Raw genomic sequence first — 20405 nt, 5'->3', positions numbered from 1 at the left:
CAACTACGTAGTTCTAGGGCCTGTCTGATTGCATACATTAGGTAGGTGCCCATATTTTTGGAAAATGTAACGTTGATCGTATAGTCAAATTGTAATTTACCTGTTGACACTACAGCTCACTGCACATTACAATCTCCTTTTCGATTTACCAACAAGTATGTAGTGCAAGGGCCCACCAGACTGGATAAAGATTAAAGGATAAGTTCACCTTTGGGAACATGTTACATGTTCTACCTGTTTTTAGGGTGGAACATGTTACCACTGCTGCAGCCTCTGCTTGATCCTCCGCCTCTAGAGAGAGTGAGCTGGAGAACGTCTCCCTGCACTCGGCCACATCGTTCAGAGTTCTGTGAATGGGAAAACTACAGCTACTATCAGCCTTTGCAGCTAATGGCTTGTAGTTTTCCATGAACTTCCAGAGCACTGGTGAAAACTATAGGTAGGTAATTGATTCTTCCTGTCATTGTGTAACTGCCTTCCCGTACGAGATACGAGCAGACAGCTTATACCGGCAGCCTGCAGGAGCCTTGCATTGCACCTGCGATCTGCTGAAGGTGGGTGCAATGCTATACAGAGTCTCAATGAAAAAAAAAAGAGTAAATGCACATTTCTTACCTGCAAATATATGTTCATTTATATTTTTTTTTTTAAAGTTGAACTTAACCTTTAATTGCATAGCTTAAGTAGGTCCCTATTATATTGGTCTGATAAAGGTTCATACAAAGATTGCATGGTCAGATTTTACTGTGCATGGTGACCATGGAGCAGTTACTCCCTCCGACACCAAAAAACATCAAGCGAGTAATGTAAAGCATCCTTTCTCAAGTTCAAAGTCTTTTTCTATATGTACTGTCCCTTTGACTAGTTTGTTGGGCCAGGCTGGCCCAAACAAACCATTTTCTACACGAACAGGTGTGCCCATTGGGCACGCTGTATAAACTATATGTTGCCTTGACTACATACAATATAGAGCGCTGTGGCTTGTCAGTGTGATGAGAACTTCCTGTCCCATTCCCAGAACAAAATTAAGTGGGGCTGAGCGCTACTCATCCGTTCATAGACAGCTTTGTGTTCTCTCAATTTTGTTTTGGATGTTCCCTTCCCGCTGCTGGAACACAGTGCTGTTCAAATATAGGTCGTTTGGACCAAACAAACTAGTTAAAGCAAAGTAAATGTGGAGTTAGGCTTTAAAATGGAAGAATCCTGGAGATAACTTTCTGGTCTCAGGGAACCCCTGCTAATAATTACTATATTGACAGTTCATTGTACATTAGTGTGATTGTCACTGGGGAGGAGTGCTCCTTACATTTGTGGGCAGTGGAAAGAATCCAACCCTTCCCTTACAATTAGCTAAGAAGGAATCACTCAAGGAAGCCCTCTGGAGAAAACCAAGGGTTCCATAATCCCTACTTGAGAAAGGCTGGTCGAAAGTTTCTGGGTAGATGTGATCAGGATCAGTAAGATTTTGTAAACTACCAACTTGGTGTATCTTAGAAGAGAGCAGACTGTAAAGAATAAAGCAAGCAGGATTTTTTTTGTCAGTACAAATCTGAGTCTTGTGTGTACCATATGCTCTTATGCCTCAAATACCTTGTAAAATATGGGCTTTACTTTGTGTAAGGGTAGATTCACAGACAATGCTGTCAGCACATGTCCATCGTAGTTCAATTATGCATGTTGCGGTGCCTTTATAAAGAGACATGGTACTTTGATTTTACTTTTGTTCTTAAGTACACTAAAATGCATACTGCCTCTTTTTTTTTTATTAATCTGAGTTTATTTAATTTTGCAGTTGTAACAAGGATAAAATACAAAAACAAAGTTGCAATAAAGGAGGGACAAAGGAAAAGGTAAATATATACATGTGGTATGTCAAAGCAGATGTAAAGAGAAGGGTCAGCCATGAGAATATTCTAGTAAAGCTATGTGAAAATATGTTCTTATCCACATAGGTAAATGGACACTCTTCAGCTTGGGGGGGGTGTCTTTTTTTTAATATAGGTTAGAAGGTGGAGTAGAATGATGTAGGCCCTTGCCTGTGGTGGGAGTTCCAATTATAATTTATGGACACACAGTGGTTACTGGCTGGGTGTGTATATTTTAAAGGTGTAGCGTTGAGGGAACAAGGAGGGTAAGTTGGTATATATTGGGTATATTTGGTATATATTTGAGAGGCAAGGATGAAAAGGGGGGGGAAGGGGGGCTTAGTGGGAAAAAAAGAAAGGTGGTGGTTGGGGAGGGGGGTGAATACAGAGGGTATAATACCCCGGGTGGTAGCAGAGTTCTTGAGAGCCTCAAAACTTGGTTCAGAGGTGTCTTAGATGTTTCATCTGTTTAGTGTGATCCAGGTCTGCAATGCATCTGCCTCTTTTTTTTCCAGCACACTCTCTAATGCAGCATGTTGGTGTGAACAGACACCATAGAGAACAATGCTTTTTTGCTTTTTGCAAGCATTGGGGTTGTGTTGAGCATGTGGTGAGAGCAGGATCCATGTGCATAGCAAGCTTTTACTAAGTGCTTGCAAAACTTTCAGCATGCTTCCAGCAGCAGTTTTGAAGTTTTTCAGGCTCATTCCATCCTCAGATCTGAGCCATTGTCTGCTGCAGAAGGGGATGCAGACACAGCGGCTGCATAGACAGTCACATGTCAAAATCTGAAATGTGGGCAGGGGTGGGTGCACAGATCTGCACGCAGACACTTCACATACACATCCGTGCAGCTGCATCTGTCCACATGTCAGATTTTTGCATGAGACTGTGTATGTGCATCCATTTCATCTGCTTCCACTTCTGTAGGTTACCTGCACACAGTTCCAAGGTGGATTCATATGCAGCAGACAGCAACTGAGATCGGAGGACAGGTCTGATTGCCCGTCTGAATGAGACTTTAACATTCTAAATGTTGAGCTGAATTTAAATTTTGTGGTCTGCTGAAAGCTTTTCAAATGCTTTGTAAAAGATTGCTCTAATACAAGTTGAAGCTTCTGTGTACAAGGCCAAAGGGCTCTGTCTGCCGTTGTACAAAAGTCAGAGGTCTTCATAAACAAAATATAGCAGAAATAGTAAAGAATCCTAATGAGACATGCAATGCAAATCTCAAGTTCAGAGTCATGTATGAGGAAAGCAGTTCACAGCTGGGAAGAGTTCTTGTGTGAACAGTTACTGTTTATTTGTACAACCACACAGAAATCTGCCCAATGGCAAAAGAAAGGTAATAAGTGAACCAGAACAGAGAGATCACATGATAGACCTGTTACTTCAAGTTCCCTGGCAGCCTGGGTAAATCATTGCTCACATGGTACCTCCGTTCATCAACAAATACTACATGGTAAAGGGCAGTGACAACATCAGAGCTGGATACCAATACAGGGTAATACGGCAAGGTTTAAATGGAGGATGGCATGCCAAATTTGTGCCTTTCTTGTTGCAGCTCTTGACACACACTTGGTTATGGTGGTTACAAAAGTCTATAATGCTAACTTGTCCTGAAAAAAAAAACATGGATGTTGTCATTGCTGGCTTTGCTGATTATACTAACGCTAGTTACCTGGTTGTCATGCTGACCCTCTTCAATATTGAATATTCTGAGTCATTAACCTAGAACAAGTATGCAGATAGACTTGTATCTGTTCTATGAGGCCTCATTCACATTTGGTGATTTGGAATAGGCACGATTTCAAATCTTGTTAAAACGTGCAATGTACGTTTGGGTGCCATTATTCTTAATGGCACCCCAAATGTAGTGCGCCTTTGCCACGATTGTCATGCAGCAGAATCCTACACCGCTTATCGCCCAGAATGGAGCAGAAGCTTCTTTTGGGTGACAAACGCCCATAGGGCAGCCCATTGATGTGAAAGGGCTGCCCTATGCACAACACGTGTAAATCGTGCTTTAAAATCGTGAGCGGGAACGCTTGTTCCAGCTACATAAGATTGGAGTGGGGTTTAACTTTCATTTGACTTTTGTTATCAGCATGCATGTTTCAGATCAGTCACTCAAAAGTATTACAGCGGTAGCAATGTCTGTAAAGAAAAGGAAAAAAAAAGTCCACACTAGCATACTAACACATTATGGCATACTTACCTTTAAAAGAAAGTCCTCCAGCAGCACGCTGTCACTGTCGACAGGGCTTCCATCTCCACCCAGTCTTCCTTCCAGGTTTGTAGGCTCAAGCTGTATGAATGGCCAAGCCGCGATGATGTCACGACCGTGGCACAGAGCTTTGAAGGTACTTCATGGGTATGCTACCCCTTGAGACCGCATGCATTGGTGACATCACCCCGTGGCACCCCAACCCCCCCCCCCCCCCCCCCCCCGTGTGAATATATCCTAAAAAGTGCAAGTTTAGGAGATATGCACCGTACCTACAGGTATAGGCTTACCTGTAGGTACAAATAAAGAATTGGACTTCACGAAAAGCCTGTAACAGTCAGTATTTTTAGAGGCAGGTCAACAATAACAGCCCTCTTATGTCTTAAGGAAAGTTCCCTTTCAAATGTTTGGCACACTCACCTAAGTATAATCATTTATTGGGGAAGGTGGGGGGTGTAATCCAAGTTAAAGTGGAACTTGAGTCAGAAAATTAAGTCCTGTTAGATCAACTCATGCTGGCCCCTTTTGCAGGTATAGCTATGCAAAACATCGAAGATAAGTGCCTATACTGTTTAAAATCCAGTAATATGCTGTTTCACCCTGCTCTGCACATGCTCAGTTGCTCTCCATTTTTTGGTACTGCTGAAAATCAGAGCACCTAGAGGCCGATCTGTTGACAGTCTAAAGATTTACTGCTGCTCAGAGGCTCTGGACTTCAGCAAAATGGAAGCCTCCAGCAAGAAGAAACAAGAGCAGGGCTGGAGGAACTTTACAGTACGCACTAATTTTCGTAGCATAATTTTTTAATGTGCAGTGTATGTTCCTTGCTAAAGAACATTATCTTTTATCAAGTTGTTATGGGTAAAGTTCTGCTTTAAAAGAAATGCAGTAACGCTACATTAATGGTTCTAGAACACTGCAGGGCAACAGCTACCAAACATGGCTGCAATCACAGTTCTTTTTGAAGGTGGGTTTTCTAGACTCTAATGCAGAATAACTACCGTTACAGTACCCAGCTTTCTGGAGTACCTGGCACTCTTAGAGCTGTGTACTGTCCTCTAACTGCCATGTGAAACATACAGTATTGGACAAAAATATTAAGTGAAGGGATTTGAATGGTGTGACCTCTAGATAAATTAGATGCACGCATATTAAGGTTACAATCATAATTATATTAAGGCATACATCATAAATGTGATTACAATTAATACAGTATATCTCATCAAATTGGCAACAATAATCCCACCCATAAATAGGCTAATTTCAGAGCCCTGATAATGTAATCTGGTAATGCATGTAAAACAGATGAACAATATATGGTTAATGGCTGGATGCTCTGTGGCTATAGCCTCATGAACTTGGCATGGGTGCTGTGGATGTAGTGACTGGAATATAAGATTACATATAGAAAAAGGAAAGGGAACATGGTTAGCCATTTATGGCAGACATGTGAAGAAGTGAAGCAGCCAGCCTAAATACCATTGAACAACAATGAAAGCTGCTCAGTCACAGGGCTGAAATTCTCTTTTGAATAAAGAAATCCTTTCTTCATGGTCACACAATTTAAGATGGAGAGGAGAAACTTACCTGTTGCATATCTGTAAAGTTCATGTGCCATTAACCTCCAAGCTGGCAAAAGGAAGTGCAGTAGCTAGACATGTGCAGAACAAAAAAGTTATATTCTATTAAAATTTTGGAAGACCGCTATATTCTTTCTATTCTATTCTACTCCATCTGTAATAATAATGGAATAATCTATTCCATCTTTTTTTTCTATTCTTTTGTTTTCCATTTTATGCCTTTATTTTCTATTCCATTCTATTGTTTTGTTTTCTATTTATTTGAGGTACTTATATAGCGCCGTCAATTTACGCAGCGCTTTACATATATATATTGTACATTCACATCAGTCCCTAACCCTCAAGGGGTGTACAATCTAAGGTCCCTAGCTTACATTCATACATACACATACTAGAGCCAATTTAGACAGGATCCAATTAACCTACCAGCATGTCTTTGGAGTGTGGGAGGAAACCGGAGTACCCAGAGGAAACCCACGCAGGCACAGGGAGAACATGCAAACTCCAGGCAGGAGGTGCCATGGCTGGGATTCGAACCAACGACCCTAGTACTGCCAGGCGGAAGTGCTAACCATTTAGCCACTGTGTTTTCTATTCTTTTCAAAATTCAAATTTCAGAAAACAGCTATATTCTATTTGAATTTAGGATTTCGAAAGACAGCTATATTCTTTCTGTTCTATTGTAAACTATTCAATTTTTTTTCTATTCTTTTATTTTCTATTATGTTAATTTTTATTCTATTCTTTTATTTCCTATTCTATTTAATTTTTTTTTCTATTTTATTCTTTTATTTTCTATTTTATTCTGTTATTCCAATTTATTCTTTTTAAAATTCGAATTTCAGAAGACGGCTATATTCTAATACACACAGTCTTTGAAGGAAATCAGCAATATGTTTCATTTCAAATTTGTTTTTTATTCATTTTAAAATTCATTTTGGATTCAATTCAAATTTCAGATAATTCATTATTTCAGATTCGTTTAAACTCCTTGCTATTGTAATCTGAAAAATCCAGATACATCCGAATCTCCGGATAACAAAAATTTTGTGTGAATTTCGATTCAGAAGGAAAAGAGCCGCACATGTCTACTAGTGGCTGTTTTGCTGCCAGGTTGTTTTCTCAAAGTCTGGTTTAGCGGTTTTGGGTTTTTATTGCTACTGTATAGACTAACATTGAGTGGTTGAGGTTTGGTCTGACGTAGAAACTGTGTCAATTTCTTTTAAACGCTTCAATCAAGATTTGCATATTGTCGTTGTCCTTGATATTTTCTGCTACATTTTACACAGCTTTTGGTGTATCTAGAAGAGTGCCCTGATCTGTACAAACCTTCTGTTGTTTTTCAGCACTAGATTTTCAGTGAATGGTTCAGTTAACTGTTTTTGAGATGTGCCTTTGGTTTCCTATCCCTTTCCTTTCTTACTTGTGGACTCTTTATGTACAGTAGATTACAGCCTTAGGAAAATATTTCCCATCTGCTATCAAGTTTCAGTAAGATTTCCAATTCTGGAACTCCAGTGTGTTTTAGTGATCAAAGGTGCAGCACTGCCAGAAAGGAACACCTCCAGCAGCCCCGACATTTTTGTTGTATGTCTTTGTTACAGCAACAGGCAGACTTGTGCACTCCAGTCTGTACACAGCTTATGATGTTGTTGTCCACAGACGGCCAGTGACCATGGCGTGTGTACTGAACGGTCCCACCGCCGTGTGTGATGTCATTACAGAGCTAGATACTCAGCTGGCTGTAAGTAAGAAGCGTGCAAGCATGAACTGTGCTGTATAGTGATCCCAAGTGTCTCTATGCTGTACAGCCTTATTAACCATCTGCAGTGCCATAATGTGTGTGTATACTAAATTAAACATGCTTCACTGTGTATTAATGCTGAGTATCTGCAATACAAATCCCACAGAATAGTTCATGTTTCCATTATAATTGCGTGGTGTTGAAAATAGTTTAATCTTGTTATAAGTCTGTCAGTAATGGTTAACATACAATAAAGGATAACGCCACACATATAGAGTGTGTATGACGTATCTATGTGTGATTTCTTGACTTGGACAATAATAATGTACAAGAAAGATTTCACTTTCACAAAAGATTTTTCTTTCCTCTCAGTGGGGGAGGAAGTGATGAAAAATCTCTATGATGGGGATAGAAATAATGTTGAGCACATATTTTGGTGAATTTCCCCAGTGAAGTCAGAAGCATCAGTTTAAACCTGCCAGAGATTCTAAAACTTCCCCATTTTATTCAAAACAAAAAAAAATGTTTTGGCTGTAGTAGGTCTTTAAAATATCCTTCCACCCAACCCTGTGAATGCAAGCGTTGTGGTTATGTGTACAGAACAGCTACATCTCTGTTCAGGTCGGTGGTTGGGGTGTGGTAAAAACTTTGCTCAACTGCTGGCTTTTAGCACCCTTGGTCCACCTATGTGAACAAACCCAACAAGGGCCTTGCTTATACTTGTGGTTGGGGGGGAGTGGTAAAAACAGGTGGCTAAGATGTGCTTTTACTGTTTCTTAACTTCCCCCCCCCACCCGCAACAAGCTGCAAAGGCAGTCATATAGGGCACCCGCCGCTGTTTGTGATCGCTGTGTCCTTTGGACACAGCTGATCACATGACATGGTAAAATACCACATGATCATCTGTGTCCAATTACAACTGATCGCCATGTAAATACTTAAAAACTTTCCGGTTATCGGCAGTAGTTTCCTCATGCTGTCACAGCGTGAGGAAAGTACTGCCGATAACTGGCAATTGTCAAAGGAAACGTGCACTAATAATCAGGACACAGATTATCAGTGCAGCCCCAAAAGTGCCGCCTCATCAGTGCGCATCAGTGCTACCTATGAGTGCAGCCGCATCAACACACATCAGTGAAGGAGAAAAATTACCTGTTTGCAAAATTTTATAGAAACAAAGAAAACTTTTTTTTTTTTTCTTTTTCAAAATTTTCGGTATTTTTTCGTTTATAGTGCAAAAAATAAAAAAAACAGTGATGATTAAATATGACCAAAAGAAAGCTCTATTTGTGTGAAAACAATTATAACAATTTCATATAGATACAGTGTTGCATGACCGAGCAATTGTCATTCAAAGTGTGACAGCACTGAAAGCTGAAAATTGGCCTGGGCAGGAAGGGGGTAAAAGTGCCCGGTAGGCGAGTGTTAAGTTAAGAAGTGAAGCTTTACACTTTGTGAACATTCTCAACCTTTTTAGTAAATCAACCTCATTGCAGGCAGCATTAAAGTTTTTAAGTCGTGTTTCTTGTGAAAGACAGATTATAGAAACATTTTGAGTTTGGCATTCTGTCACCCATGTGTAGCACCCAATAATTTTTGTTATCCATCTAATATGACATAAATGTAATCTTGATCACCAGATCATTTTTTTCTGAATGCTACCATGTTGTCAACGCCAGTGGTTTTCAGCATATTAGACTACTTACACACTGATATGCTTTTTGGGTGGTTTTTAAAGGACATGTGACTTTTTAGAGGCATTTTTAAGGCGCTTTTCAGGCATTTTCCATTGAGTTGAATGGGAACAGGGCGTATTTAGCACTTTTTTAAACTCCCCAAAGATGCTGCAAGCAGGAGTTTTTGCACCGCACCGTAAGCGCAACGCCTTAGTGTGAAAACATACATAGATATACATTCTCATACACAGGGAAGCAGTTTTCTTGAGCTTTTCAGGCACTTTTTTTAACACAAAAAACGGTTGAAAAACTCAGTGTGAAAGCAGCCTTAATGTCAGCAGTCACAGTAAAAATTTTAAGTCTGCTTTTATTATAGAATTTTCCTGTTTAAATTACTGATATACAGTATGTTGTATGTCTAATTTGTTTTTTGGGGGGGGAATCATAGACCAGGATCAGATCTTTAGACCTTGTGGAGAACTGCAAGTGAGCCAAGTGGGAGATATTCAGTCTTTGCTACATTTGTTTCATTGATCTGATATGTTCTCTCTGAAGGTTTTGACTATTTCAAACCCTTGGTGAATTTGCTGACTAACAAGGTATAGAGTTTCTGAAACATGATCAAATCAACAACATGGGAATTCAAGTATAACCTTTTCAACATTTTTACTCGTCATATGATACTTGGATTTAAAGTGACACTATGGCCAAATTAAAAACTTTTACTGTTTATGATACAGTTTGTCACTAGCATCAATACTACAGTCTTTGTTTATCCATAACATAGTTTATTTCCTTTTAATCTGGACAGTAATTCTGTTTTTTTTTAAAGTGGTTCTAAAGGATAAAATGTTTTTCAATAAATTAAAAAAAAATGTTATACTTGCCTGCTCTGTGCAATAGTATCACGTAGTGCAGCCCCAGACAACCCCTTCTGTGGTCCCCTGTCGGCACTTTCTGCTCCTCCTCTGTTGTGTCTGCCCTATAGCAAACCACTTGCTATGGGGACAGAGGTAAGGGCTCGTTCCAGAGCCAGACTGTGTCCATACATACACAGCGTGGGGCTCAGCCTTGTCCCTGCTCTCTGCCCGCAGGATTTGATTGACAGCCGCAGGAGCCAATGGCTCCTGGCCATACTGCTCCTGGGACATTTTTTATCCTAATACAGAAAATGCAAAAATATTATGACTTTAGAACCACTTTAATTTCCTTCAAAGTGGAGTTCCAGACGTATTTGTGTTTTATTAAAAGTCAGCAGCTACAGTTTTTGTAGCTGCTGACTTTTAATAAACACACTTACCTGTCCCAGGGTCCATCCATTCTCGCCTTCGCGCCATCCCTTCTCGCCTTCTTCTCTCCACGGTACCGGCATCTCAACTATGGTGGGCACCAGGTTGTGACAGCTTGCGGCTTCACAGCCGGGTGCCCACTGCGCATGCGCGAGTCGCACTGCACATTCTGATTGGTCCGGCAGTCTTCTGGCACCTGTGAAGTTTCTGAGGAGACTGCTGGAGGAACGAGGGGGTCAAACTTCTGGCTCACTTTGCCATGGCGAACTGAGCCAGAAGTGGGAGCGGGTACCTGTCAAAAACCCCCGCCCCCCTCAAAAGGTGCTAAATATGGCAATGGAGGGGCAGAGTAGGCAAGCAAGAGGAGCTTCCACTTTTGGGTAGAACTCCGCTTAAACAGACCAAGCGGTCCAGCAAAATGGCAATTAGATTTGAGAAAAACCATTTAACACTGACAGGGGAGTTTACAATGAGCCTAAGCACTGGAAGGGAAGAAGAGAGAGTGGTGACTGACAGTCACTGCTCAGAGCAGACCAAGAACTGAGTGATCAGCCATTATGTGATCGCTCCGTTCTTGGGCTTAGAGTCGACAGGGACAGCTGCAACATCAGACTGATGCTGCAGCAGGGAGGTGAGTATACAGTATATTTTTTTTTTTTTCCTTTTCCCACACTTCTCCTTTAACTGACATAAATCCTGTAAATGCTCCCCTGTTTATTATTAGATTCAAGAGCTAGATTGGTGTATGGTGTTTCCATCTTTCTCTAAACATACTAAGAAGGACTGCGTCTAATAACCTTATTTGTGTAAGCAGCTGGCTGTAATTAATCACGTTTGCGCTCATTTTCCAACACGCATTAGTAAAATGACAATTAAAGTTAGTATATTTGCTGATGATAGCACATCTGCTTTCTTTTATTTTGGGTGAGTAGGTATTATTAAAGCGATACTAAAGGTTCTTTTCTTTTCTTTTTTTTGTAAAATGGAAAACATATCTATACATACCTGCGCTGTGCTGTGTCCATTCACACATGGATCCGTGGCTTGGCCCCACCCCCTCTCTCTGCTCATTGGCTGTGATTGACAGCCAATGATGAGGCAGAGACCCGGGACAGCCAAAGCTGACGTGCACACCGCTGGATCTTGATGGGGTTTAGGTAAGTATTGAGGGGGCTGGGGACACTGCTGCATACAGAAGGTTTTTTTACCTTCATGAATAGAAAGCATGAAGGTAAAAAACCCTGAGCTTTTACAACCGCTTTAAGTTTTGATGGATTTTAAATATGTAAAGTAACAGCAAGGAACATGTAAGCTTGAAGAAAAATAACACAAAAGGTGGGGTGGGAGTTGAATCTTCATGAGCCAACCGTCTACTTCAAGTAGAGGAAACAACTTACCAGATGAAGTCTGATGCTGCCTTCTTTCCTTTCTGCTGATTTTCACACGCAAACTCTAATCTGTATAGTTTGGCCACAAAAATTTGTTTAGAATTTAGGAAAATTGAATGTGTCAGTTCCTCCACAATTTGCGGTGTTGTCTCACATACAGGCCAGTGGCTGCTGTTGTCTTCTTGTCATATGGGCATGCTCAAAATGTATTGTACCTGATTGCATCAATTATGTTGGGTTTTTGTGGGTCATGAGGATGGCTAATGCACTTGAACACTGATATTATCATATTTAAATATTGTTTGTTTGTTTTTTTGCAAAAATGAAAGCTGGACTCTGGGAAATCAAAATCCTCCCCTTCAGTAGGGCTACGCCTGCACTGTTGGCATTAATTGCTCATTTACAGCGAGGGGGACCAGGTAAAGCAGTTTTACTTACCTGATCCTCCACTTCCACAGGCTCCCTCCATGCAGCATCTTCTCCCCTGCAATTTAGTGATTGGCCCTTGAGGTCATCAAGGCCATTGCAGAGACCATATCCCTGCACTGGACGTGAGGATACCAAAAGACAGTCCACTGCTGGAGCAGAGGGAAGTAGAGGATTGGGTAAATAAAAGCGCTTTTTCAATCCCCTAGACCAGGGGTCTCCAAATTGCGGCCTGAGGGCCAGATGTGGCCCTTTGCGACCTTTTATCTGGTCCTTGGGGCACTATTCCTCCCACTGAGACCAAGAATGGGGCAATACTTTTTCCCATGAAACCAGTGATGGTGTACTATTCTTCCCACTAATACCAATGGCGGGGCACTACTCTTCCTCCTACTGACCAACAACCCTGAGGCTATGTTTATTCTTGCTGATGCTGGGGCCAGGACATTTTCTATCCTCACTGGCCCAGATTTGGCCCTGCTAAAGTCTGCAGGACAGTATACTGGCCCTTTGAAAATTTGGAGACCCCTGCCCGAGACTGAATGAGCAGTTACTCCTTGCAGTGCAGGGGTAGCCCCTAGAGTTCAGCTTAAGTGAAAATTGCTTCTGTCCAAAAAGGGCACTCTACAATGTAATTTTCTCTTTATTTTTTTTTTCTTCCCTTTTTTTGCTATTTCTACAGCTTCTCGGGCCTGGGCCCCACACCCCAAAGCAGCGTGCTGACGTTTCCCGTTTGGGTGAGCTGAGGGGTAAAGCTCTCCAGATTATGAACCAATTCGGAGCTTCCACACTCATCAACCTGTCTAACTTTTCAACTGCCTCCACCATGTCTGCCTCAGCCACTGTGAAACAAGAGCAAACTGTGGTCAACAGCACTTCTGGAAGCAAAGTACCTGTCACAACACCAGGAGGAGGACGAGCAAGTCCAGATGCCAACCAGGTAAAATATTTTATGTTAAGGTGGTGGTGTCTGTCTCTATGTGAGAAGTGATCTCAAAGTGAGTGTGAAAGTGGACCTGGTTGATGGAGAGTGTGATGAAGCTGAAGCATTACAGGTGGAACTGCATATGGATGTGCGTAGTGCAAAGTTAATCCTTGGCGTTTGTTACAGGCCACTGAGTGTTAACGAGGTGGTGGAGACTCAGCTCCTTGCACAGATTGGAAGGGCTGACACAGTGATAATGATGCGGGATTTTATCCTGATATTAATTGGAGTACTGGGACTGCTGGAACAGTTAAAGGGCAAAAATTTAAACACCTATTGCAAGACATTTTTATGGTACAGTTCATAGAGGCCCCAACTAGGAATGATGCTCTGCTGGACCTGGTAATCTCAAACTATGCAGAGCTTATTACTAATATTCATATAAAAGAACATTTGAGTAGCAGTGATCTTAACATGATTTCATGTAATGTTAGCTGTAAACAGCGAGCACGTACGGGAAAAATAAAAACACTTAACTTTAAGAGCCAGTTCACACTACATGCATTTCAGTGTGCTTTTTTTCTGCATCCAAAATGCACAGAAATTGGGTTATAGGCTTGTAATGTCATAGTTCACATTAGTGCTTGCAGTTCCGGATGCAGAAAAAAAAGTAGAACAGGCTGCATTTTTCCTGCACAGAACTGTACTGGAACGTGGTACAATGCATCGAAAATGCACAGGAACGCACGTCTCTATTTACATTGAAGAAAAAGAGAGGGGGAGAAAATGAACTGAATCACGCATGCAAAAACGCATCAAGAATGCATCTGGACTGTGTTTCTATAGTGTGAACCAGCTCCAAGAGAGCACATTTTCCAAGGATGAGGCTTTCAATATAAAAATGAAGGAACACAATCATCATTTAAATGTTACAAAGAATATAACAAAATATGTAAAAAGCAAGTCAAGGACACAAATTCAAAACAAACAACAGATTGGAAAAAAAGTAGAACAAACCCCACCCCCACCCCCCCCAAAATTCTTCAAATATATTAATAGTAAAAAGGTCCGGTCTAAGCATGTAGGCCCTTATCTAGAGTGGGTGACTGGGGACAAAGAGAAGGCAAATGTATGTAACTTCTTCAGCTCTGTGTATACAAAGGATCATGAGGGTGATCCTGTCCATAACTGGGATGATATTGATATAGCTCCAGATGATCTACAATGGCTCAAAATTTATATGGTCCAGAAATATTTGTTATTTCATAATAAAGGTGAATATAGTACCTGGACCGGATGGCCATGGGTCCTTAAAGAATTGAGCTCTGTCATTTCAAAGCCATCGTTTCTCATTTTTAGGGACTCTAATGACTGGCATAGTACCACTGGATTGGTGTAAGGCCAATGTGGTGCCAATATTTAAAAAGGGATCAAAATCTTTACCAAGTAATTATAGACCTGTTAGTTTAACTTCTATAGTTGGGAAGATACTGGAGAGTTTAATAAAAGACCACATAGATGAGTTCTTGCTGAAAAAAAAATATTTTAGGCAACAGACAGCATGGATTCATGAAAGACAGAAGTTGTCAAACAAATCTGATTTCTTTTTATGAGGAGGTGAGCAAAACTTTGGTGGCTGGGGACATAGTATATTTGAATTTTACAAAAGCGTTTGACACAGTTCCCCACACACGGCTAATGTGTAAGGTAAAGTCTAAGGGCTTGGAAAAATCTGTATGTAAATGGATAGAAAACTGGCTAAAAGATCGTATTCAAAGAGTAGTGGTTAATGATTCATACTCTGAATGGTCTAGGGTTGTCAGTGGTGTACTCCAAGGTTCAGTGTTGGGACCCTTACTTTTTGATATATTTATAAATGATATAGGGTCCGGTATTACTATTTCAGTGTTGCAAATGACACAAAGCTATGCAGTGGAATAACGTCCTTACAGAATGTGTCCAACTTAAAGTGTTACTAAACCCAGGACCCTGCATTCACTATATTTGGTCTACAGTACACAGAACATGGAAATGCAATTATTTTACTTTTCTCATCAGCAGTATATAGCAGTCTTGGAACTTCTATCAGTGTCTAGCAAAGCACTGGTTAAAGCTTGTAGGAGGAGTTTTCATTCTTCTCTGACTGTCCTTTGAGGCTGCAGAACCCCTGACCTCTGTCTGGACAGTGCTGATTGGCCCTGTCTTGATCAGATGCACCCTCCCAAAGAATAAAAAAAACTCTAGCAATACACACTAAACTGAGCATTTGCAGCTTGCCTCCAAGGCTCTGTTCTATCAGCAGATGGATTGGGGACAGTAAAAGAAGGGGAGGATCAGAGAAAACAGGATCAAACAGACTTTTTACACAATGCAGAGAATGAACCCCTTAGGTTTAATAGTGAGTATATCAAGCATGCTTTACTGCATATACAGACTGATTTTACTGTTATGGGTTTAGTAACACTTTAAAAGCTGACCTCAATGCACGATTTAATTGGACAACTGGGTGGTAAATGAGGTTTAATGTTGATAAATGTAATGCATGCATCATACATACTAGGGGGGTAGAACTGGGGGAATCAATGTTGGAGAAGGATCAGGGGGTTCTGGTAGATCAGGGGTCTCCAAACTTTTTAAACAAAGAGCCAATGTCCTTCAGATTTTTGGGGGGCTGGACCATGGCCAGTGGGAGTAGAAGATGTCCTGGCATCAGAGACAGTAAACAATGCATTATCTTTAGTATTAGGTGGATGAGTATTTGGTGTCAGTGGGAGAAACGGTGCCCCATCATTGCTGTCAGTGGGAGGAATGGTTCCCCATCATTGATGCTAGCGGGAGAAATAGTGCCCCATTGTTGATGTCAGTGGCAGGAATTATGCACAGTTGTATTTGGGAGGAATAGTGGCTCAAGGGCCAGATAAAGGCAAGTAAAGGGCCGCAGTTTGGAGACCACGATGGTAGATCACAAGCCTATTATTAACATGCAATGCCAAGCTACAGTTTCCAAAGCGAGCAAAATACTTTCTTGTATTAAGAGGTATAGACTCCAGAGAAAGAGATATAGACTCCAGAGAGAGAGAGATAATTTTACCCCTGTAAAAATCATTAGTAAGACCTCATCTGGAATATGCAGTTCAGTTTTGGGCACCAATTCACAAAAAGAACATTGGGGAACTGGAGAAAGTACAGAGAAGGGCAACCAAACTGATAAGAGGTATGGAGGAGATCAGCTATGAGGAAAGATTAGAGGAACTGAATTTATTCTCTCTCGAGAAGAGGAGATTAAGGGGTGATATGATCAACATGTATAAATACATCAGTGGTTCATATAGTGAACTCGGTGTAGAGCTATTCACCCTGAGGTCATCACAGAGGACAAGGGGGCACTCTTTACGTCTGGAGGAAAAGAGAGGCTACTTCACAGTGAGAGCTGTGAAAATGTGGAATAGACTCCCTCAAGAGTTGGTTCTGGCCAGCTCAGTAGATTGCTTTACAAAAGGCCTGGATTGTTTCCTAAATGTACACAGAATATAACTGGATACTAACATTTTATAGGTAAAGTTGATCCAGGGAATATCAGATTGCCTCTCGGAGGATCAGGAAGGATTTTTTTCCCTGCAGGAGCAAATTGGATCATGCTTTGCTGGGGGGGTTTTGCCTTCCTCTGAATCAGCTGTGGGTATAGGATTGCTTAATTTTTTTTTTTTTTCATTTTTTTGGTTGAACTAGATGGACTTGTGTCTTTCTTCAACAAACCTAACTATGTAATTAAGTTAAACCGCTAGAGGCTACGTAATGTATATAAAAAATAAATAGGCAAGATACAAATCTTTCATAAGTAAGCCTGCTTAATTAGAATAATCTTACCGTGAATGTTCTTGCAAAAATCCAAACTGTGACTAGTACTTTAAGGTACTCATGGAACTCCGATGTTTGTCATGTGCATTGGGCAACAGTAGTCATTTGACCAGATTAGAAATACCTCTAACTGGAACAGCTAACAGGAAAAAAAAGTTTACATTTCCCTATGCTTTTTTTTGTTGTAGTGTGTACTACAACATTCCAGATACTCTGTTTGTGTCTGGCATTTCTATGTACCTCAAAAATATGCACACCTAATGGTTTTTGTGAAAGTGATCGATGAATTCAAACGTTCAAAGTGTCTTTGTGCTTGACTATGTATGGTAAAGGGAGTTAGTGGATATTCTGAATATATAACTGTAAAATCATTAAGCCTTTATATTGCATTGCTCCACCATCAAGAGCGGAAATTGAGTGATTAGTACAGACAGTGGTGTTTCTGTGAAAACATTCTGCTAACAGGATTTGTCAGCTCTATCACAAGATAATGTATGGTTTGGTTTTTTTTTTTTTAACTCTTGTTACTGCTTTTCAGGTATTAACTAAGAAAAAGCTTCACGATTTGGTCAGAGAGATTGATCCAAATGAACAGTTAGATGAGGATGTGGAGGAGGTAAGACATTCGTAAAAGCAAATTAACATTGTTTTGAACTTAAGTGGCTTGGTGGCTCATGATGATTTCTCTTACTTCAGATGCTGTTGCAGATAGCAGATGATTTCATTGAGAGCGTGGTGTCTGCAGCTTGCCAGCTAGCCCGACATCGTAGATCAAACACATTGGAAGTTAAAGATGTTCAGCTTCATCTAGGTACATTTTACTTATTGTACTCTTGTTTGCAATTCGGATGGGGCTTAAGATGTCAAAATGTGGCATTTAGATTGACATTCATGATTTTTAGAGTTTATATTTGGAGGACCTGTATTTGGCATTTTACTTATTTCCAGATCAAAGTTGCACTTGTAAAAGCCTACAATCTTTGGTAATCCATTTCCATACCATATCTAGAAATATTCATGTGGCCCTCACCCTACATACTGTATCAACACAACTACACTCCCCTATTTAACAATTATGTGAAGACTTATGCAGGTCATAGACGGGTCATTTATCGGCCAAATTTTCGTCCGAACGAAAAATCGGCCGATATTCACACCGTTAGAGGGGCAATGCCATTGACTGTTTTTCGCAGATGTTCTCATTTCTTTTTATCGGTCATGCTGGAAAATCCACAAAAAAACGGCCATTTTTCGTAAGCATTGGTGGCAGCATCCATGGCAGCAACGACCGATTTTTCATATATCTGCCGACAATTCGGCCGATAAACGGCTCGTCTATGGCCAGCCATAGACAAATGGGCTCAAGCACTGCCTTCTTGGTTTGGGAGACTGAATACCGTTAATGAATATCCTACCTAAGGTATTGTGTTAGTTTAAAATGCTCCAGATAGGTATCAAACAAAAGATCTTTTTTTTTTTTTTTTTCCCGAAGCTAAGGTGTTTAAATTCATCTGGGGGAAAAAAAGACCTAAAGTTAACAAATGGACACTCTACACCCCCCAAATAATTAGGAAGCCTAGGGATGCTGAGCTTGCTAAAATACTTTAATCTCTCAGCTAACCCAACTACTAACATTTTGCTCACACTATGATAAACTATTAAAGGATAAGTTCTCCTTTTGGAACATGTTAAATGTTCCATCATTTTGTATTGTGTAACATGTTCCAGAAGCTGCAGCCTTTCCCACTGATTTCATGCCTCCCCCATCCCCCTTGACAGTGGGCGGGGGATCTTCTCCCTGCACCTACTGTCACAATTTGAAAATAATGTGTGCTCCGCCCACACAGCCGAATCATTCATTTGTTCATAGTTTCCTGTGAATGAGTACCATCATCCATTGTGGCTGATGGCTTCTAGTTCTCAATGAACTGCAAGGGCGCTGGTGAGCACTCTTATAGCCCATTAAGCTTCTTGCTCTTGGGTAACTGCCTGCCCCGTACAAGTACAGACAGCTATGTAGAGAGTCTTCAGGAGCCTGAGATTGCACCCTCAATGCTCTGCAATCTCCTTAGAAAAAAATTATAAATGCACATTTTTGTACCTGCAAAAAAAATGTGCATTTATTTATTTATTTATTTATTTTTTCAGAAGGTGAACTTGTCCTTTAAGGACCCAGTCTGAAGCTCTGGCTTGTTCCCTGCAAGCAGCAGATGTTTTGTAAGATATACACCCACTACACAGCGCTCATCACTCTCACTTAAAATGCTGGACAAATTAAATTACAAACACAATTTAAATCAGCCCGCATAACTTTTTTTGCTCCCCTTTTATATAGTGCATGCTTTATCCCAGTTCTTGAATCCAAAATCTGTTCTTGGTGGACTAAAAAGTACTTACCAGGATAGCAGACATTTGCACACTCCAATGAGTTCTCACAAGAGAATATTTTGCAAGACAGCTACAGTCTCCTAAACATGAAATGGTACAGGTATGGTCAAATAAAACATTTCACAGCCCCCTTCATGAATCAAGGAGAAAACCCTACTATGGCTGCAATCGAAAATATCTTCATACATTTTAACAATGCATGGACATATCTCATCTATGTATAATATTCTATCGTACCTTTCAACAAAACTCCCCTGTATGCTCAAATAGGAACATGACCCTAGAGAGAACTGGGAATAGGAAAATGGCAAAACTAATAGTTTTTACCTCCAAAATATATAATATATATACATAAATACCTCTCTGAATGAAATGTGAAAATTAATGTAAATTGTAAAGTCCTCATGAGGTGTTATATGGTGTCTTCACGAACAGCAGCCAATGTCTCAAATGCTTCCCCCAACTGCTTTAGAGGGTGTAGACAAAGAAAGTAATTCATACTTGGGGGGGACCTGTCTGAAGATTTGGGATTTACAATTTTATTAATTTCCTTGTGAGATTTTTTAAACACATGCCCTCTAGAAGCTCTGCTGACCAAACCTTTCAGGAATGAACCCAGACCTAACAGAAAAATTATCGCATATATAATCCAAGCTGATAGAATAATGATGGCTAGATCATGGAAGTCTTCCAATATTCGGTTGACCTAGTTAAAACAAACCTAGTATGGACTACGATCAACAACAAATTTTTAGAAATACTAAACAATTAGCTCAACTACTTTTATATAGTCTGGAACTCCTGGATAAAATACCTCTAGGCAGAGGACCCATAAGGAAAAGGGACCGCACCCCCAGGATTCTATCCTATCTATGCTCCCAAACATTTTCCCAATCTTTCCAAATCCCCTGCTTCATACCTCTTTTCCTGAAAAGCACACTGCATAGAGACGTTCTTCACACCTTTTTAAAGTTGTATCTGGCCTACAAATCTTATAAACTATTTGTTATACAGTAAAACCTTTTAAGTGTAATGTCTC

At 40.5% G+C, this 20405-nt stretch overlaps 1 protein-coding gene across 5 annotated transcripts in view; it reads left to right on the top strand.

Moving 5' to 3' along the window:
* TAF12 (TATA-box binding protein associated factor 12) overlaps window positions 1-20405 on the top strand; it is a 30124-nt gene that overhangs the window by 7686 nt on the left and 2033 nt on the right. Inside the window, exons 2-6 of one of the 5 annotated variants that reach the window (XM_089686264.1) lie at window positions 1793-1850; window positions 7335-7416; window positions 12878-13135; window positions 17517-17594; window positions 17675-17789. In XM_089686264.1, the coding sequence (XP_089542390.1) occupies window positions 7348-7416; window positions 12878-13135; window positions 17517-17594; window positions 17675-17789 (520 nt within the window). In that variant the 5' untranslated portion in view covers window positions 1793-1850; window positions 7335-7347. Of the gene's footprint in view, window positions 1-299; window positions 440-1792; window positions 1851-7316; window positions 7417-12877; window positions 13136-17516; window positions 17595-17674; window positions 17790-20405 lie in introns of those variants that run through there. The other 4 variants (XM_089686263.1, XM_089686266.1, XM_089686265.1 and 1 more) reach the window with 4 other exon arrangements.

Source organism: Staurois parvus, unplaced genomic scaffold (genome assembly GCF_062004578.1).
Source record: "Staurois parvus isolate SC_StPar_1 unplaced genomic scaffold, SC_StPar_1.0 ptg000394l, whole genome shotgun sequence".
NCBI lineage: Eukaryota > Metazoa > Chordata > Amphibia > Anura > Ranidae > Staurois > Staurois parvus.
The sequence above is the reverse complement of the archived record's forward strand: the minus strand, read 5'-3'. Positions and strand labels throughout refer to the sequence as shown.